At 42.6% G+C, this 18,653-nt stretch overlaps 1 protein-coding gene across 1 annotated transcript; it reads left to right on the forward strand.

Moving 5' to 3' along the window:
* Nucleotides 1-1,483: 1,483 nt before the first annotated feature.
* STK38 (serine/threonine kinase 38) lies at nt 1,484-18,157 on the forward strand. The gene is made up of 14 exons (XM_075775602.1): nt 1,484-1,709; nt 3,528-3,660; nt 5,922-5,973; nt 6,132-6,254; nt 6,421-6,504; nt 8,381-8,504; nt 9,361-9,515; nt 10,627-10,729; nt 12,078-12,139; nt 12,687-12,804; nt 13,003-13,126; nt 13,853-13,948; nt 14,201-14,295; nt 14,902-18,157. The coding sequence occupies exons 1-14, from the start codon at nt 1,493-1,495 to the stop codon at nt 15,030-15,032; spliced, it is 1,617 nt and encodes a 538-aa protein (XP_075631717.1). The 5' UTR covers nt 1,484-1,492; the 3' UTR covers nt 15,033-18,157.
* Nucleotides 18,158-18,653: the final 496 nt, after the last annotated feature.

Raw genomic sequence — 18,653 nt, forward strand, 5'->3', positions numbered from 1 at the left:
AGGCAGAAGCTGGCAGTGATCCCCACAGCCCCCAGCCAAAGCCCTAGACATTTACCTTGTTCTGCTGGTGGAAGAGATGAGAATTGGCTCCCGGGTCCCTATTTGAGCCTTTTGTTTCAAGACTTCCTACCTTTTCATGTAAAACCCTCTCTGAGAGCCCCCACAATGCACCATGTTTTCTCGGCAGAAAAACAGCATCGTGAGGCCACCTGTGTTTCCCGAGAGGAAGAGGCAGCACGTGATTTTGCTATTCACCTTTAATATCCAACTGACCAGCTCTGTCTGAGCAAAGCGAAGTCCAGTTTAATTGCAAAATTAGTCTTTCAGAAATTCAGTCTCTGTTATGTGTGTTACAAATACATCAGTGTTTCCATCATGTAGGGACTAGATACGCCATTATTAATCATGAAATTCCTCTGTTGCTGATAGACTTCAACTGCATGTGCAGAGGGTATTTCTCAGTGATTAAAACCCAGGAACTCCTTGATGTTGTTAATAATAAAAACCCCTTTTCACCCTCTGCATTGCACTTGCTTTTTTTGTAGAAATGTAAACAAAATGAAGCAAAATCCTCTTTTGCTAGTATCTCCACACACTTGGGATGAGTATAGACTCACATTTCTTTCATCCTGCCATTCCTCAGAGCTCCCCATTAAATTCCCAAGTCCCATCAAACCAATACTGGAACATTTGGATGTTCCTGAAGAGCCACGAGGCTCTGGGATTATACTGCCCAAGGAACAAGTTCGCTGGGATGTGGGAGTCCTTCTTCCTCCCCTGAACCTCTCTCCAGGCTGTGCCAGACCAGCACTGGGGGATGAAACTGAGGGGACGTGGCTATGAAAAGCTCTGGGAAACAGCTGTGTCCTGCCTAACAGGTCGGTCCATCTGTCCTTCCAGATGTGGGTTTTTTTCCCCTCTTGGGCTGAGGGACTGTTTCCTGAGCACTAGCACACTGAGGTGACCATCAGTGTCTTGGTGGCACCTGTCCCTGGGGATGCCCCACCCCTGCAGTGGGGTGTGTCACCACACAGTGACCTAATGCACATCAGCTCTGCGGGGATGGGGAAAAACCAACATCCCCTCTGCCGCGGGCTGGGCGCTGAGGCGAGGCCGCGTGCGGTGAGGCTGCAGGTCACAGTGCCATTGCGGGGACGAGGGATGGAGGCAGGACAGAGCTCCCCAGGCTTGCGGGAGCACTACAGGCAGGCCGACACCCTACGTCTTGAAGCGCTGGTACCTCTGGCTGGGCCCGATAGAGAAGGAGGCTGATTTGAAGTGAAATACGTAGATCCCACCACGGGACCCACACCAGCCGTCCTCAAGTGCGCCCGCGCCTCCCTGGGCCCGGGGCACATTGCGCATGCGCCAGGACGCATCCCGCCCCTCCCGGCCCCCTCGGGCCGGCGCGGAGACCCCAGGCGCATGCGCCGCTGTCGGGAGAGGGCGGGGCGCGGCAGCCCCGTCCCGGGCAGAGGGCGGGGCCGGGAGGATGGTGGCGCATGCGCGGTGCTGTAGCGGTCCCTGGGGTGCTCGTCCCGTCGGTGCGGGGGGCGGCGGTAGCGGCGGGGGGGTTTCGGTAGTCCCGGTGTTGTTTCTTCATCCGCCAGATCCGCCCCGCCTCTCCGCAGCCTCTTCGCCTGGCTTGGCGGCGCCGGGACCCCGCCGTCGCCTTCGGCTCCTCGCTGCCCCCCTGCCGGGGGGCTCCGGTAAGCCGCCCCCCCCCCCCCCCCCCCCCCCGACTCGACGCCACGGTGATCCCCGTGTTTCCCCCTCCCGGTGCTCCGCATCCCTTCTCCTCCCCCTCCCTGGGGCCCTCTGCCGCTCGCGGGAGGGGGAGCGGGGGGTGCCCCCCCGTGAAGCCCCCGGGTCCGGTGGGGCTGCGAGGGCGGGCGCCGCGGGCCGGGTCTCTCCAGCGGCGAGGTCCTCCCCCCCGCCCCGGCGGTGCCGTGCTGCAGGCCCGGGGGCGGCGAGAACACCCTCCTCCCCTCGGGTTGGGGGGCTTGGGCCCCTTTTGTCCCTCCCGGTGATGCTGCCAGGCTCCTGCGTCAGCGCGGCGGGTCGGGCCGCAGGAGGGGCCGGGGAGCCGCTGCCCCGGGGGCTGCCTCGCCCCACGGCCGGCTCTGGTCCAGCCCCCGGGCCGGGAGCATCCTGCCCCGTCGCCATCCCATCGCCGCGGTGGGTGTCATTTGGCTCTGAGCGCCGGTCCCCGTAGAAAGGGCAGCTGAGCACCAACAGGTGGTTCGGCACCGGTTACTTTCTCTTTTCTTCCCCCTCCCTTTTATTATATTTTATTTTCAGCCCTTTGTAACCTGCTTCTGTCAGATAATTGTCGAGTTCTGTTCTCTAGGAAGTGAAAACCAGAGGCATGGCTTTAACACCTACCCGTGCCATCTCCTTGGGGGCTGCGGAGAACGTCATCCTGCTGCTCGCAGGGTGTCACTCAGAGCCGTTCCTCCGTATGGACGTAGTTCCATCTCAAAAAACATATAGCTGGAGCTTCTTACTGGCTCCCATGTCGTTATCTTTTCTGTGAATGAACCTGTAAGTGCAGCAAACAAAATAGTTGGTGCCTGTAAAGGTGCAATAATGATGCCTTGTAAAGATCTGCAAAAAGTAACCAGAAAAGAGTAACTCATAAAATGCTGCCAGCGCATTGTAAAAACGGGAAGTGTGCATCTAACCTGTATTTGTCTGCAATTTCTAGTAATAGTAGTTGCAAAACTTGGTTACCTTACTGTGAGTTATGTTGTGACCAGGAGAACTAGACTAAGACGTAGTTTTACACTTGAAATCTTTGCATTTTAATGCATTTTAGAAAGTAGAGCTGGGTTGTCAAATGTGCCCGGAAGCTGTGCTGCTGGTTGGAAGTGGCATATCCCGAGATAATCCAGTATGTAAATGTAGGATACTTACTCTAGGGTGGTTTTTTTAAACCAGTTTGTTCAAAGGCAGCATCCTTCTGGATTTTGTCAGATTTGTGAAAGCATCTAGTAAAAGTGAGTGTGCTTAAAAGCAACTGAATGCATTTTTTTTTTTCCCTTCCTCAGTTGCTCTGCTACCGCCTGGCGTTCAGGGTTTTGATAAATTCCCCAGCAAAGGAGACAGCAGGCAATGAGGGAGTTATTTCTGCAGGGGTCAAAGGAGGAACAACTTCTGGATTAGATGTTTCAGTGTGGTGTTTCAGAATTTTTAACAATTATTAAAGATAAAATGTATTTTGGGAGAAATAAACACGTGCAGTACCGCCTGAAATTGTGGTTTTTGAGGCATTGTGTTTCTTAAGTTTCCTTCCCTCTTATTTTCAGATCAAAAAATGTTCAAAACAGGAAGTTTGACTTGTACCTTTTATTTTGTAAGACTTTTCCCTACTTAGTCTCAGTTTAGGCAACTGGGCTGTTAGCATTTGTTGTTAAAATCTTAACCCTGTGATTCAGCATCACTTAATTGATTGCAGCTCTTGTTTGTTTGAAGGTTATTTGTCATTTATAATGTCAAATGTTTCCTCCCTTTTTCTTTTCTAATAGTCATGGCAATGACAGGCCCAACACCGTGCTCGTCCATGAGTAATCACACCAAGGAGCGAGTTACGATGACAAAGGTGACATTAGAAAACTTCTACAGCAATCTCATCGCACAGCATGAAGAACGAGAGATGAGGTAAAAATCTTTTTTTTTTCCTTCCTTTCCAAACTGAGTAAGAGCCAAAAAATATAGAATAACTGCATTTAGTTTTCTGGAGCAGAAGCAAAACCAGACCCATCTTTGCTAAGCATGTACCGAAACACCTGAGATGGGCACCTGGATTTGGCTTGGCATGAGCATCCAGAGGCAGCTCCTGAGTTTCTGAATCCTGTGGTAGTTTAAAAAAAGCTTTTTGAGTTTCTTCTGCAACCGATTGAAACGTGCTTGTAAATGCAAAAGCGAGACGATTCTTACCAAGTTTTAAAAATCCATATATTTGATTTTGTGACTAAGTAGAAACTAACTTTGGGATGTGCAAGCACAATTCTGAAGTAGAAAGTCAATGTTTACAAACGTTTATCCTGCTTGTGTCTGTTCTGTCACCTCTTCCTGTTTTATGTCCCTGGCTGTAATATTTAAAACTCATTCTGAGCATCAGTTTCAGTTTGAATTATAAAGTGTGACTGAGCTGATAAAGGAAGGTAATCTTTACAAAGACAAGGAGGGACTGCTGTAAGGACTGTCACTTAATGCTAACTTGTTGTCTGTGAGTTAGCTGAACCTATGGCATCTCTTTAAATATATCGGTCAAAACAAGCCATTTAACTGAGAAGCATTACTTTTACTTTCCTTTGGCTGGAACCCTCTAATTTGCTGAATACCCTCCAGTCGTAGCACTGGGGCTTCTGATGTTCTCCCAATTTGCCGTGCAGTCTATAATCAGAATTTTCAAAAAGGTTCAGTGTTTGTTCGCCTGCCCATTTGCTGCCAAAAACCTAACTAGATTCAAGAGGAATGCCTGCTAACTGCAATAACTGCAGAAATGAAGAAGCAATTTAGAAATAAATACTAACTTGCATTCATCTTTTCTTCAAAGCTTCAAATTAGTAAGAAGAGATTGCACTCTAATCTGAACAGAAAATATCACTGATTTAATTCCTTGCTTTCTCTTTGCATGGCTCGTGCTTTTTATTATGAGTGCTATTGTCTACTCCCAAAACCTCAATGACAGGGTTTTTTCTCTTTAGGATCTTTGTCTGAAGAAAATACTGGACTTTATAATTTCCATATTTTTTTTTTTTTTAACAATAGATGTGTCTGTGGATGTGTGATTTGGCGTTTAAATGGTATTGATAAAACAGACAACAAAGTGTAGATAGGACCAATTAAGGATATTTGGGGGAATTTCAGCATCATTCGGTCATGCTGAGCTATTTAATTCTGCGTATTGCAGCAGTTGTCTTCTGCCTCTGGAGTCGCTGCTTTGAGTGTGAAATGGGATGACGGGACAGTGCTCGCTGGGTACTTAAATAAGGGCAAAGCGATTTAAATGTGCCTGATTGTGGAAGCGATAACCCAAAATACTATCGTGTCGCAGCAGCTGCGTAGTGGCACAGGAGACCGGAAGAGGATCTTGCGAAGAATGACTTGCATAAAGTGAAGGAATTTTTTTGGTGTAACTTTACAAATGTACTAAAAAAACATATATGGGGAGGCAAAAAAACCCCAAACTACCAATCCCAGTTTAACCAGCTATTAACGTGATCGGTGTTGGGGAAGAGTTCATTACAAATGTCCCCTGAAGCCATCTCCCCTCGGAAGTCTTGTTTCCTCTCTTTCTTTGCTCCCAAATAATCCTTTTGTGCTAAGGCTGTAAATATTTCTGATCCTTTCAGGGGAGAGTATGTGTACAGACATGTTTCCTCTTCCCAAATATTTTAAGTGTATCTGGTATTAGGAAATGGAGAGAAACTTTTCTTCTCATTCTGCATGCGATGAATTTGAGATGCAGAGAAATTACAGCACAAATCCACAGAGATGTTTAGATAGCCAGTTCTCCCAGGGATAAGTGAGACTTTGGTGCTTAAATATTTATTACGGCTCTGGCCTTAAGTAACTTGCCCAGCTGTCCAAGAGAGAGACAAGAATTGAACCTAGATCTCCTCAATCTACATTTGTATACAGCGAAAACACACACTTGAATAAGATGTGACACTTGAGGCAGGTTTAGATTGTCAAAATTAGACAGGACAAGGCTAGAATGGTAAAGCTGCATTATTAGGTTCTTCAAAATGAATCTCATGTCCGAGTCTCCCTTATATATCATTTACACTTGTTATTTGCTGGCTTTACATCCTCCTTTCGCACCAAGCATAGACCAGAGGTGTTGATGTGTGCATGTGATTAAGAAACAATGATTCAACCTTTTTTTTTTTTCTAATTTGTCTCTGCTATAGACAGAAGAAGCTAGAACAAATGATGGAAGAAGAAGGGTTAAAAGATGAAGAGGTAATGAATATGGGAAAATTATCTTAATCATTTGTCTCTAAGCATTTTCTTTTATAAATGGAGATCTGGGATCTTTACTTGGAATAGCTGTGATCTCTATGGAGCCTACCTGCAGAATTGGCACTGTGGTTTGCTTTTTTTTTTTTCTTAAACTCTAGAAAAGAATCAGGAGGTCAGCACATGCACAAAAGGAAACAGAGTTTCTTCGCCTGAAGAGAACAAGGCTTGGGTTGGAAGACTTTGAGTCTTTAAAAGTAATAGGCAGAGGAGCATTTGGAGAGGTAAGTCCAGAAAAGATGACTAAAAGCATTTTCAAATGGCACTGGTATTTACTTTCTGTAATCTGATAGGATTTCATTAAGTGGAAGCTTTGGGCTTGAAACCCAAATTTGTCAAGAGTTGTAGCGATAATGCTGTATTTGACTCAAATTTTTGCATACTTCCTAGGTGCGACTTGTCCAGAAGAAAGATACAGGGCATGTGTATGCAATGAAAATACTACGTAAAGCTGATATGCTTGAAAAGGAGCAGGTGAGTAGCCACCTTGAGTAGCAACGCTCCCATCTATGTTTTAGATGGTTTTGGGAGGTAATTGTGATGTGTGGAGAGGGGAGCTAAAAATTATTTGGGTTTTTTTTTCCCCTCAATTTTTATGGAGGAAATAGGTCAGAAAAATCTTGTATGAATTCATAAAGACCTGTCTTCTAGTGGGCTCTTTCAAGTCTTGGGGTTTGGGTTTGTGGGTTTGTTTTGGTTTGTTTGGTTGTTTTTTGGGGTTTTTGTTGTTTGTTTGTTTTGGTTTTGGGGAGTGTGTGTGTGGGTTTTTTTTTTTTCCTTAAAGATTCCTTATATCACTGCACAAGTTTGAGGAATATATATAGGGTTACGGTAGTAGGTACAGGCTATTGTATGTAACTGAATGCTCAGAATAGTGTTTCAACCAACCTCTAATGCCTTGCGTAGTCTTAATGGAAGCTACAATTGTGACACACTTTCCTAAGAGGCTCTTCAGTCTGAAGCAAGGTAGGACTGAACTCACCTTCTGCTTGAAAACATGGGGGAGCAGAGCATTTTTTGAAGGACTAGGTTTGTCTTTCTCCAGTGGAAGAGAAGGATGATTCTATGGATCTGATTTATGTTCCTCCTCGTTTTATGATGATGTATGTTACATGTAGACATGTGCAAATGATTCTGTATAGATGTCGGGATCAGTATTTTACTGCATTTCTGATTTATGGAATCAGATATAAATATCAAAGTGATGTTACTGGTGGAATTCTGACTTGGAAAGACATAAAGTAGTGGTGTTTAACTTCTGGAAATACAGTGGTCCAAGACAACCGTTTCTTGTTCAGCACTGGGATGAATTTAGGAAGCACTCTGTGTGTGTGTTTGTAAAATCAAGAACTGTTTTCCTTTTCTGAAAGTACTTGTGTAAAAACCAAACAGCAGTATGTTCACACATGACCTTTATGCAGCACCGTGCTGTGGTCTAAATCTGTGGGAACAGGCTGAAGCCATATCTGAAGGGCATGCTAACTGTTTCAAGAAGAGCTAGAATTTGAGAGATCTAATTATTAGATATTTTTGTTAAAAAAAAAAAAATTTCTGTATAGGATTAACCTGGTTTTATAATCAACCATACGTTTCTCCTCCTGAATCTTTCCACTGTAAAAAAAGGTGTTTTGGAGTGGTCTGTTAACTAAGTGTTTTTAAGGTAAGTGTTTTCATAGTGTCCCATTTCACTTGCACAGTTCTGATTTGAAGGGGACCAAAATGCCATAAGAATGGAAAGAATAAAACCATAAACATGGGTTGTCTTTGTGTACGGAACCTTGTTGTTCAGGAGGGTGGCTTAAATTTATCTAGCTTGAGTTTTTGCTGAAAAGAATAAGGTTAGTGTTCTCTTGCCTTCCTACATGTGTCTCAGGGTATGGCAGCAAAATTCACGCAATAAGTATAAATGTTACTCAAGCGTAAATGTCCCACGGCAATAGTCCCCATAAACTTTCCAGTGGAAACTTTTGCATGCAAAAGGGTCTCCCAGATCTTCATGCTGAGCAGTAAAATGGAGTTGGTGTTCAATGGGCTTTATCAGATTGGGGAAAAAAACCCCAAAACATTCTGGAAAATTATAGCTGTTTAATGAAAGCTTCTCACCTTCTTTGCTGTCAGAAGCATGACTCTTGGATTTGATTTTGAACATGTTATGCTATTTTATTACCTGAAAATACTGAGGGGAGAAACTATTGAAGTCTTGATGGTGTTTCTGCCCTCGTGCAGAAGTTTGACTGCTGTCTTTTCAATATTTGATTCTTTTCAATGTAATACTTGAATTGTCTGTGAAATAAATCTATCTAATAAAACCTAGACTTGTAATTAATCAAATGCATATGTGTATCTCCAGGTTGGCCATATTCGTGCGGAAAGGGACATTCTAGTGGAGGCAGACAGTTTGTGGGTGGTGAAAATGTTCTATAGTTTTCAGGACAAGCTAAACCTCTACCTTATCATGGAGTTCCTGCCAGGAGGTAACTACCTGAAATCAAAAGGCTGCTTTCTTTTTCTTTGTGGATTTCTAATTTCTCAATTACAAATGTAGTCTGGGACCAGAGTGTATGTGGTTACCGTACAGTGGTGCTTGTATTGGACGTTACTTTGTGAGGAAACAAGTCATTGTAGAACTTTCTGCTTTTAGGAGTTAGGGTGCTGAGGTCTTGGGTCAGGCTGGAGGTTATCTGCTTGAGTTGGCATTTATGATCTGCCAGTACTTGCCCTTTCTGTGCCTTGGCTATATATAGAACCATAACATAACCATTTTTTTTATTTTCTAACCTTTTGCTTTGAGCTGGCTTGCAGCAAGAGTAACTTATAGGGCCCTTTTTTCAGAGGATGATGATGTTTGTCCTTGAATGATAATGCTACTGTAACTCACTTAAGAAGGTTGTACTGAAAGCCTGTAATGTGTGACTAATGAAACCACAAGAATGCTTTCTGAGATGACACTGCACAAATGCAACCTGTTTTTTGTAACAGCTCTGTCACTGAAAGTATCTATTTTAATCTGTGATTCAGATGTGTAGTGAAGAGTAGCAGGCCATAACTGATGCTTCTATACTGCTATTTCATCTTTATGCTCTTTAGCTGTCTCAGTAAGTTTAATGCAACTACAATACAAGCCTTTCCACATGCAGCAATATAGGGGAAAATAGAAAAATTTGTCAGAGAGGTGCTGGGGAGCTGTATTACTTCATACAAAATAAGTTTGGATTTCCCGAGGTTTTAAATAGCATAGTTCTTTTCTTTGTAAATGTCCTCAAAGTGAGTGAGAGTGGAGTTTGCGTGTTCGCTTGTATTTACCTTTGCTATTCGTGGCTGGGCTTCTAGGTGATATGATGACACTGTTGATGAAAAAAGACACTCTAACAGAAGAAGAGACCCAGTTCTATATAGCTGAGACCGTGCTAGCCATTGATTCTATTCATCAGCTGGGTTTTATCCATCGGGACATAAAGCCAGACAATCTTCTTCTGGATAGCAAGGTATGTACTAACCACTGGCTGGGTAGTAGTAAATAGGTCTTGTAATCTTTAAGAGTGACCCAAACAGGTGTTGACAGTTGTGAAAGAAGATGGTGCTTCTCTTAGACCTGTTCCTTTGAGCTTTTGAGGGCATATCTGCCATATTGCTGGGGGGAAGGACAGACCTCTCCTCCACCTCCAGCTGTATTCATGCCTCACTGTGAGCTCTCTTCTGACAGTTGTTGAAGCTAATTTTGGTTATTTATTTCAGCTGCAATTTAAAGCAGGCAGTTTCAGTTCTCCCCTCTTAGTCAAAGATGTTTCCTTTTGGTCTCACATCTGTTCTGCTCATGCCTGCCAACTACTGGGTAGATGAGCATATTGAATGCAAAGGATGGAGCTGTTCTGTTAGTGAGACTGAAAACTGAGATACTATCTCCCTTGGAATCAGGATGTATTTCGGAAGGCTGGCCAGGCCACCCGATTGCTTCTAGATAGTTATTCCAGGCAGTTTGCAGAAGCTTGATTGTTTCACTATCCTCCTATTGCTCACTACAAGTTTGCTTAAAATTTAGCTTGCTTGGAAAAAGTTTGCCAACAGTAAATAATTACTACTAGCCAGCTAATGCACTGTTGGGATTACTGATGTAATTCAGTATGGCTACATCTAGACATAGATAAATTTATAACTTTGAGAAGGATGTATATTTTAGATATATACATGTAAAAATTGCACCTAGTCAGTGTGGTCGCATCTTAGAGTAGGACAGATCCAACCACTGAATTCTCTTTATCACTGTTTCTCTTTATCTCTTGTGGTCAATGCAGAATTCAGGGACTACAGTTCCCTCTGGGATCTTTGCTTTCAGTCTGAAGTAGTCAGGGGCTTGCAGGAGCAGAGGTTTCTTGAAGTAAATAGCTACTGGGCTTTTTCTGTGTAGTAGTGATGAAAGTGTTAATAGCTTGATTCTATGTACACATCCAGTCTTAGGCTAGAACAAGGAATGCAAAAAGAGTACATCTATTTATTATACAAAATAAAGAGAGGGGAAGAAGTAGAAAAGTTTATTTGCTCTGATCATGTCTCATACTGGTTTTGTATTTTGTGGTTTGTTTGTTTGTTTGTTTCTAGGGCCACGTGAAACTCTCAGATTTTGGTCTATGTACTGGACTAAAGAAAGCCCACAGGACAGAATTTTATAGAAACTTGAACCATAGTCTTCCTAGTGACTTCAGTAAGTTATTTGGCTTCAGAAGGCTATCTGTGTACTTGCTCTCGGTGCCTGACATAACTCGTTTCAATGTGAGGCTAGAAGGCTGCAGTGGGGGTCTAATAATAAATGTTGCATCTTGAAGTGTAATTTTGATTTTCTGTAAAACATCTTTATAAAAATAATTTCAGTTACTTTAATGTACAAAACCATCTTCATTTCCAGAAGTTTGTCTTTGAAATAGACTCTGCTGTAGCCCTTCTTCGTATTATAAACCTCGAATGAAAACTCAGTGTGACTTGGTAGATGCTGGCTGTATCTCAAGTGTTGTTTAAATTAAAAAGTGAGCACACAGTCTCTTTGACTATTCAGTAATTTTCTCAAGGGGAGTAACTTTGATCATGGAGTTGAAAAAACGGTGAAAGCATGGATCACTGATAACAGGCTTGATAAAAATTTATCAATATTCTATATTGATAAATATAGAAAATATCCTCTCCTATGAGGACAGACTGAGAGAGTTGGGGTTGTTCAGCCTGGAGAAGAGAAGGCTGCGGGGAGACCTCAGAGCCCCTTCCAGTCCCTGAAGGGGCTCCAGGAAAGCTGGAGAGGGGCTGGTGACAAGGGCAGGGAGTGACAGGACAAGGGGAATGGCCTGAAGCTGAAGGAGGGGAGGTGGAGATGAGATTTGAGGCAGAAATTCTTCCCTGTGAGGGTGGTGAGACACTGGCAGAGGTTGCCCAGAGAAGCTGTGGCTGCCCCTGGCTCCCTGGCAGTGTTCAAGGCCAGGTTGGATGGGGCTTTGGGCAACCTGGGCTAGTGGAGGGTGTCCCTGCCCATGGCAGAGGGTGGGACTGGATGGGCTTTGAGGTCCCTTCCAACCCAAACCAGTCTGGGATTCTATGTTTGGAAGTAGCTGACAGGTTTAGGGTATTGACAGATGTCAGTGGAAGAGGTTACATCGCTTGCTTTGCTCTTAATGTCAGCTGCCACTGCCTGCTTGAGCTTGCTGACCCCTCTGTTGTGCCACTGCAGGCACCCCTTAGATTGTGCCAGGTAAATAAACTGAGCAAGACAAGGCTGAGGCAGCTTAATTAGTTCATCTCTGCTGATGTGGCTTATCTTCAGTGAGCTGAGTTAAGGTGTGCTTCCACAAATACCTCCAGCTTCACTGCAGTGGGAAACTTTGGCCGTAGGGGGCAGTGGTGAGTACCTGGGGACTGTAACCCCTTCCCAGCAGGGCTGAATACGCAATGGGCTGTCTGTCCAGGCCCTGGCGACCTTTTTTGATGTTGTAAAGGAGATTTTTAGTGTAATGGTTTGGTGGTAAAAACATACAGGATTCAGTCACGTATATTCCAATCTCCTTTAGCTTTCCAGAACATGAATTCCAAAAGGAAAGCAGAGACTTGGAAGAGAAATAGACGGCAGTTGGTAAGTACGTTTTACCTGCTTGGAAATGTTCTCTGCCGAACTGTTGCATTCAAATGGCCTGTGTATTTAAGTGACAGGCATTAATCCATTTCAGAGTTCTGAACAATGCTGAAATAAAAAGATTCATGCTTTTTCTTTTTAAAAGAGGAATGCCTCTAGTTTGTCCTTCACCCATCTGCTGAACAGCTGGTGACATATGTGCCTGAGATAGCACTGCTGTAATTATTTACATTGATAATCTGATGCCTCCCAGCTAAAACTAACAGTTCTTGCCACTTTCAATATAACACAGGTCTAATGACCCATTCCAAGGTGTATACAGATAGTGGTACCTTTCCCCATTTCCCTGATGGTATTTTAAGAGTCCCTCACATGAACATGTTGATTTTGTTTCTACATATATTGAAATAAAGATTTTAAACAGCTTTGCCAAAGGATCTTGGAGACAATCTGGTGTCTTCCTCAAAATAACCATTGTTGCGTAAGTTCCCACTCCCATATCAGGCAGTTTTCTCTAAAGATACATAACTGATGGTATTTGTTCCAGGCTTTTTCTACTGTGGGAACTCCGGATTACATTGCCCCTGAAGTTTTCATGCAGACCGGATACAACAAGCTTTGTGACTGGTGGTCACTTGGGGTCATCATGTACGAGATGTTGATCGGTAAGAAACGGGCACTGCACGAGTTTTAAGCAGGAATTGTGGTGTAGGACATCAGCTGTATTTATGTGCTTGGGGTCAGGCTCTCAAAGCATCCACTCCTTGCATGGTTTGTGAGGTTTGTTCTCACACACTGTAGACTTTGGTAACTACAGGAACTGGTTTTGCTTTATACAAGATTGTATCTTTCTTTCTTTTCAGGTTATCCACCGTTCTGTTCTGAGACTCCTCAGGAAACATATAAGAAAGTAATGAATTGGAAAGAGACTCTGACATTTCCTCCAGAAGTTCCAATATCTGATAAAGCAAAGGATCTTATTTTAAGGTGCCAGCCATATGGTTTGCCAGTTAAGATAATACTAATTTTCTTGTCTTGCAAACTGTACTACGTTTCTCTTATAGCTTGCTTCACATGAAAAAAACCCCCGATGCTTGTGACAGCTACATACTGTTACGCACACGCATCAAATGCTGAATCTGTGGGCAAATACATTTGTCTCTGACATCATATAGTGGAGCACTGACTGAACTATGCTGAAAAGGAGCTCCCATGTAAGTGCTGCTAGTCTGGCAAAATACGAATGTTTCTGCTCTTTATTTTGTCTGCAAGCTTCTCATGGAAGCAACTTAATCTTTTTGCCAGAGCTAGCTTCTCACAATAGCAATGGTTTTGACACTGTATGCACTGGAGCATACAAACATATCCCAGTGCATGCTGACTCTTGCATTTGTATTTTCAGTCACTTACCTGTTCTCAGGACAGAAATATAAATGTCTAGCATTTCAGGCTTTATATGTTCTCCTGCTCTATGCTGTTCCTGAAACAGAAAGGGCACATTATCTTGTTGTGAAAGAATACCACATCTTAGTTGTAGCATTTGACATGACATTCCTAAGCATAACTTTGTGTGTTGGTTTTGCAGTGGGAGTTCCTAACCTTCACCACTTAGATGTTAAGAAACCATAGTAGTAACAGTTCAGAAAGCCGTTCCATTTCTGGATGGAATGCTTTTGTTTTCATTCTTCACTTTCATTCTTCCTTCCATCCCAGATTTTGCTGTGAATGGGAGCACAGAATTGGTGCATCTGGTGTGGAGGAAATAAAGAGTAACCCATTCTTTGAAGGGGTTGATTGGGAGCATATCAGGTAAGATGCTTTGCAGAAAAGCAAGCTGCTCTTCTCTGTAGACTGTTTAAAGCTAGTCCTGTTCAGCAGGAGGGAGCAGCTTGACTGGTGTTTATGATACCCAGGTGTTGGTGAGAGTATTTTGTTCCTTATCTGAAGCTTGCCAAGGTTTAGGTACCTTCAGTCTTTGATTCTGTTAAGAAACGGAAAGTGGCTGAATCCTGCTTTCGTCTGCCTTTGAAATCTTAAGGCTGAATCTGCTTTTCTTGGCAGAGAAAGACCTGCTGCAATTTCGATAGAAATTAAAAGTATTGATGATACCTCAAACTTTGATGAATTTCCAGAATCTGATATACTTAAACCAACAGGTAAACACTTTGATTCTGCATGTAAACAATCCTTCCTCTTCTCCAGTAGAATACTGTAACTTCCCTGTTAATCAGAGAAAGGATCTTACTAGATGCTAGGGGTTCTTTTTAATCATGATGAAATTGTTAGCTTTGTAGTCTTGAGATGCAGGGTGTGCACGCTGTTATTTGGGTTGCAGGGGATGGGATGCAGACTTGTAAATGGTGCAGGAGCCGTCTGAGAAAGGGCATCTCTGAGAGGGAGCAGAGCTCCCTGCAAGTTCAGATATCAGTGGGACCTGTGAGCCTGACACTGTGAGAACCCCCTTGGGACTGGCTAATTCTCATGTCTAACAGTATTAGAGTAGGGAGAGGGTGGGACAGAAGGGGACGATACATTTTGGTGTAATCTAAAGGATCCTTGTATTTACATGTCAAAGCATAGTCACACATTTGCTCCATATGTTTCAGCAGTTCTTCACTGGGGCTAAAGAATGCAACTGAACGCCTAGATTTATGACATTTCTTCCTTTTAGAAGTATTCCCCCCTACTGTACGTCCAGTGTTTTGGATGAAAATAAACTTTGGAGTCTTCAAAAGATAATTGTATTTCTTCTGTCTTATCAGTGGTAACAAGCAACCATCCAGAGACTGACTACAAGAACAAAGACTGGGTCTTTATCAATTACACCTACAAGCGTTTTGAAGGTCTGACAGCCCGAGGAGCAATACCATCCTATATGAAAGCAGGAAAGTAATAAATCTCTACCTGAGACAACTTCTGAGCCGTGGAATACTGTTCCTATACTTTGGGTTTATACCCATAAAAGAACTTTTTCTTTTTTTTTAAAGAAAACACGAGGGCTATCAACTCTTGGAGAAGACTTCAGGACCCTGTTTTGTTACACACCCTGGTTGTTACTAAGGATTTTTTCTTTCTGCGCCATTGAAAAATTCCACAAAATGTTTGCGTCATCTCTGCTGCAAGCACGTTTTGCTGCTTCAGGAGCAAGAGTTTCCGTTTTCTTTTTAAATTCTTTGCCAGATTGTACAGTCCATCGGGAGATGAGAGCAAGCCTTCACGTTGATGTTGCAAAGCACGTGGTGTTTATATGGACTGTTTTGCCGGTCCCGCATTAAGCGATAAACTCAGTCTGCCAATTCTGCCAGCACTGTTTTCCCAGTGGCTAAAGACTTCAGTACAGAGGAAACAAAGCAATAATTAAAGCTTGAAATAGACAACTCTCCAGTAAACTATCGAGTAGAAGGATACAACTTGTATTGCCTTAACCTTAGTTTGTAGTGCTGTTTTTTATAATGCTACTTGGAAGCCTCTTTAATAGCATTTCTCAACTCTGTCGCAGTGCACTTTACTTTTGGTACTAAAACAGTGACCCTCAAGTCATTTAGTATTTTTTCTAAATTAAAAAATTGTGCAACACTTTTTTAAATTTTTTTTTTCTTTTCTAGACAGTGATAGGAGAAACAGGGCCACTTCCTCTGCCGAGCACCAACAGTTTTCAGTTACGGTATGAACGGATGGCTCTGTAAACACTGGAGATCATAAGAACTACAGCTGGTAACACACATGAATCTGGAATTAGGGCAGAGAGGGAGGGGAAATTCATTTAACCTGATCATTGGTGGGCATCTTGTGTAGAGCTGGGTCAGTTTGAGGCTTCCCATTCCTGCTGCTGCCATCTTTTGGCCACTTTAAAGATCTGCTGCATCTTCATTGGTTTAAAGACTAAACCATGTTTTGTGGCCTTTTTGCTCTTGGTTTTGAGCAGAACAGTATCAGATTCTTCTGGCAATCTTAATGACTGAGGCCTCCCTGGCTTTTCCTTATAGAGCTCCTCTTGCTGGCATGGCTGAGCCATCTGTCCACGTGATCTTCCAAAGAGACGGTGCCTCCTGAGGTCACTTTTGGGGCAGTGGAACCCACTGTGTCCATGCTTTGATTATTGCCTAGTGTAATTTATAAGAGTACATTCAGTTATGATCAGGATGCTCTCCAGGAGAGCCCCAAAGTGCCTTTCCTTGCCGAAGCATCTCTTGGAACATGACTGCATTTTTGGGAGGGAGGATTTTGCCTGGGTTGAGCTTTTGGTAATTCTCTTTTATAATCATGAGCCCTACTTTGCACCCATTTTGTAGTTAACTCTGTACTCCCAGGGGCAGGTGCCATTAACCTTTGTGCCTGCCTGGTCCCAGTCTTTAATTTCAAATTATTATTTTTTTAAAGATAAATTTAATGAGGTTTCTAAAAATATGTATCAATTTGAACTCTCTTGGATTCTTACAAACTTTTATTGGTGCTGAACACTAACTACATAGCACAGACAAAAGAAAAAAAATGCTGTTTGGAAACAAAGCTAGAGCAATGTTTCAAAGTAAAAGGAAGGCTTTTGGTTATATTTAGTCCTAACTTTCTAGATTAGGAAATGAAAGAAAATGGGTTTGTGGTGAAATGGTTTTTTTTTTTTAAATAGGTGCTTCTAGAGAATTTTTACCTAGATGTCTTTTGAGCTGAGTGCCATTATGAAGGACTGATTGGGGGTAAAAGTACCATATATAGCTAAAACTGGGTGATGATATGTTAGCATCCTCTCCTTCACCATCCCTTGTGCTTTTTTCTATGTGTCCTAGGAATTTAATGAATTGCCATAAGCATTTTAGATACCAGTTGGCTCCTACAGAGCTGAAATGCAAAAACAGCCTTAATTAGATGTAGCAGGATTGCTGTAGTCAGTAGGGCTTACTCAGATGGCTAAGGGCTAACTGAAATAATAATGATTTATAGGATCAGGCTTTTTGTCAACTAGTCAGTAATATCATCTGCTGCTCCCTTTTTATTTTTTTATGAAGGACTGATACCAACTTCTCAGATTGCTCCATCTCTTTATCCCACAGTTTCTTCTAGCCATTTGAAAATGTTGCCTTATAAACCACTGGAAAACTAAGAAATATTTGCATCAAAACATTTTTTAAAATTCCTAACAGTTTAGTTACTGCCTTAAAAAATAAAATCAAAATCCTTTAAAGCTGCTGTGGATTAGTAAGAAATGATTTTGAGAGAGAGTAGCTGCATTATTTGCCCTTTACTAAAAGGGACTGGCATTTTTATTTATCAATACCAAAGATGAAGCTACACAATTATAAGTTGTGATAACTTGCTGTGAAAAAAACCCCTCTATAGTGATATGTATTGTGCATTTTTAGTGCATGTGTTTTAAAGTCTTCTGAAACCTCAGCTTGTTCACTCTTTGAGTTAAAGGTGAAGTTTTTCAAAGGCACAAGGAGCAGTTGGGTACCTCAATCCTGTTATCTTTCAGTAGAAGCAGGACGTCCTTGACTATAGACCTCGTTATCACCATTGCATTGTAAGCCTGCTTCCTAGGACAGCTCTTCAACACCAGGAAAAACATACAGCATCTTCTTTCTAGGATCCATACTTCACTAACGGATGCAGATTTTTGTATGCCTGTTCCATCTCCCACATTAGCCAAACATTTTTCTTAGCTGCTGACTTGTGTATTGAGCATGTGTGTGTCTTTTTAGCTCTCTTTTTTTTTAGCTGCAAGCAGTTTCTGGACTTCTAGGAGTAATTCTGATCTGAATTTCCAATGGATCTGAAGCTGAGTTATGCTGCCAGTTCGTCTCTTTATCATGCCTAGCACAAAACTGCACTAAGTGTTTCTTATCACTGTGCCCTGACTCTGCCTTAACCTGTAAGTTGAAAAAGTGTTCTGTAAATATTTAAAAGCTGTTACTAAATTGCACTGTAAAATTTGGCAAGTGTATTCTGTGTTGCTGGGGGAGCCAACTTTTTGTGAAACAATTTTCCCATTGTGTTATGTAAATAAAAACCTTAGTAAGCACAGTTTTGCTAGTATGTTGTTTTACAAACTGGAATCTCTCAGGTTTGGGGCTTTTTCCAGACTTGAAACTGATTTTAGAGTCAAGGGCTTGGTATGAGAATGCAACTCACAGGCTGAAGACTGCAATTCCTAAAGATGTGCAGCAGCTGTGAAGAAATGAGCACCCTATTAATAATGAAAGACAGTGCTGATCTTCAGAAGAATTAAGCCTTTCTGGGCAGAATGTGCCTGGCCTGGTAAGAGTGGGCAACCCTGGCCTTACTACTGCCTTGGGGTCTGCATTGTGTAAACGTCCCTTTGGTTTACCCACTTAGGGCAGGTTGGTTTTAATCTTTTTCTATTTTTAAAAGAGCTAATGAACAAGTGACAGTGGGAGCAAAGCTACAACCCTTTGTTTTTTTCCTACTGGTTTGTAACATGCCAAGACCAAACCAACTTGCAGTTCTTATTTCATTGCTTCATGTTTGCAACAGCTCCACTTGGGAACACCAGTTATCA

The sequence above is a fragment of the Balearica regulorum genome, chromosome 25, assembly GCF_011004875.1.
Source record: "Balearica regulorum gibbericeps isolate bBalReg1 chromosome 25, bBalReg1.pri, whole genome shotgun sequence".
In the NCBI taxonomy this organism is placed as follows: domain Eukaryota; kingdom Metazoa; phylum Chordata; class Aves; order Gruiformes; family Gruidae; genus Balearica; species Balearica regulorum.

Coding starts and splice junctions, on each gene's coding strand:
- STK38 (XM_075775602.1), top strand. CDS start 1,493: ATGGTGGCGCATGCGCGGTGCTGTAGCGGTCCCTGGGGTGCTCGTCCC. Junction 3,661..5,921: donor CATGAAGAACGAGAGATGAG/GTAAAAATCTTT, acceptor TCTCTGCTATAG/ACAGAAGAAGCTAGAACAAA. Junction 12,140..12,686: donor AGAGAAATAGACGGCAGTTG/GTAAGTACGTTT, acceptor TATTTGTTCCAG/GCTTTTTCTACTGTGGGAAC.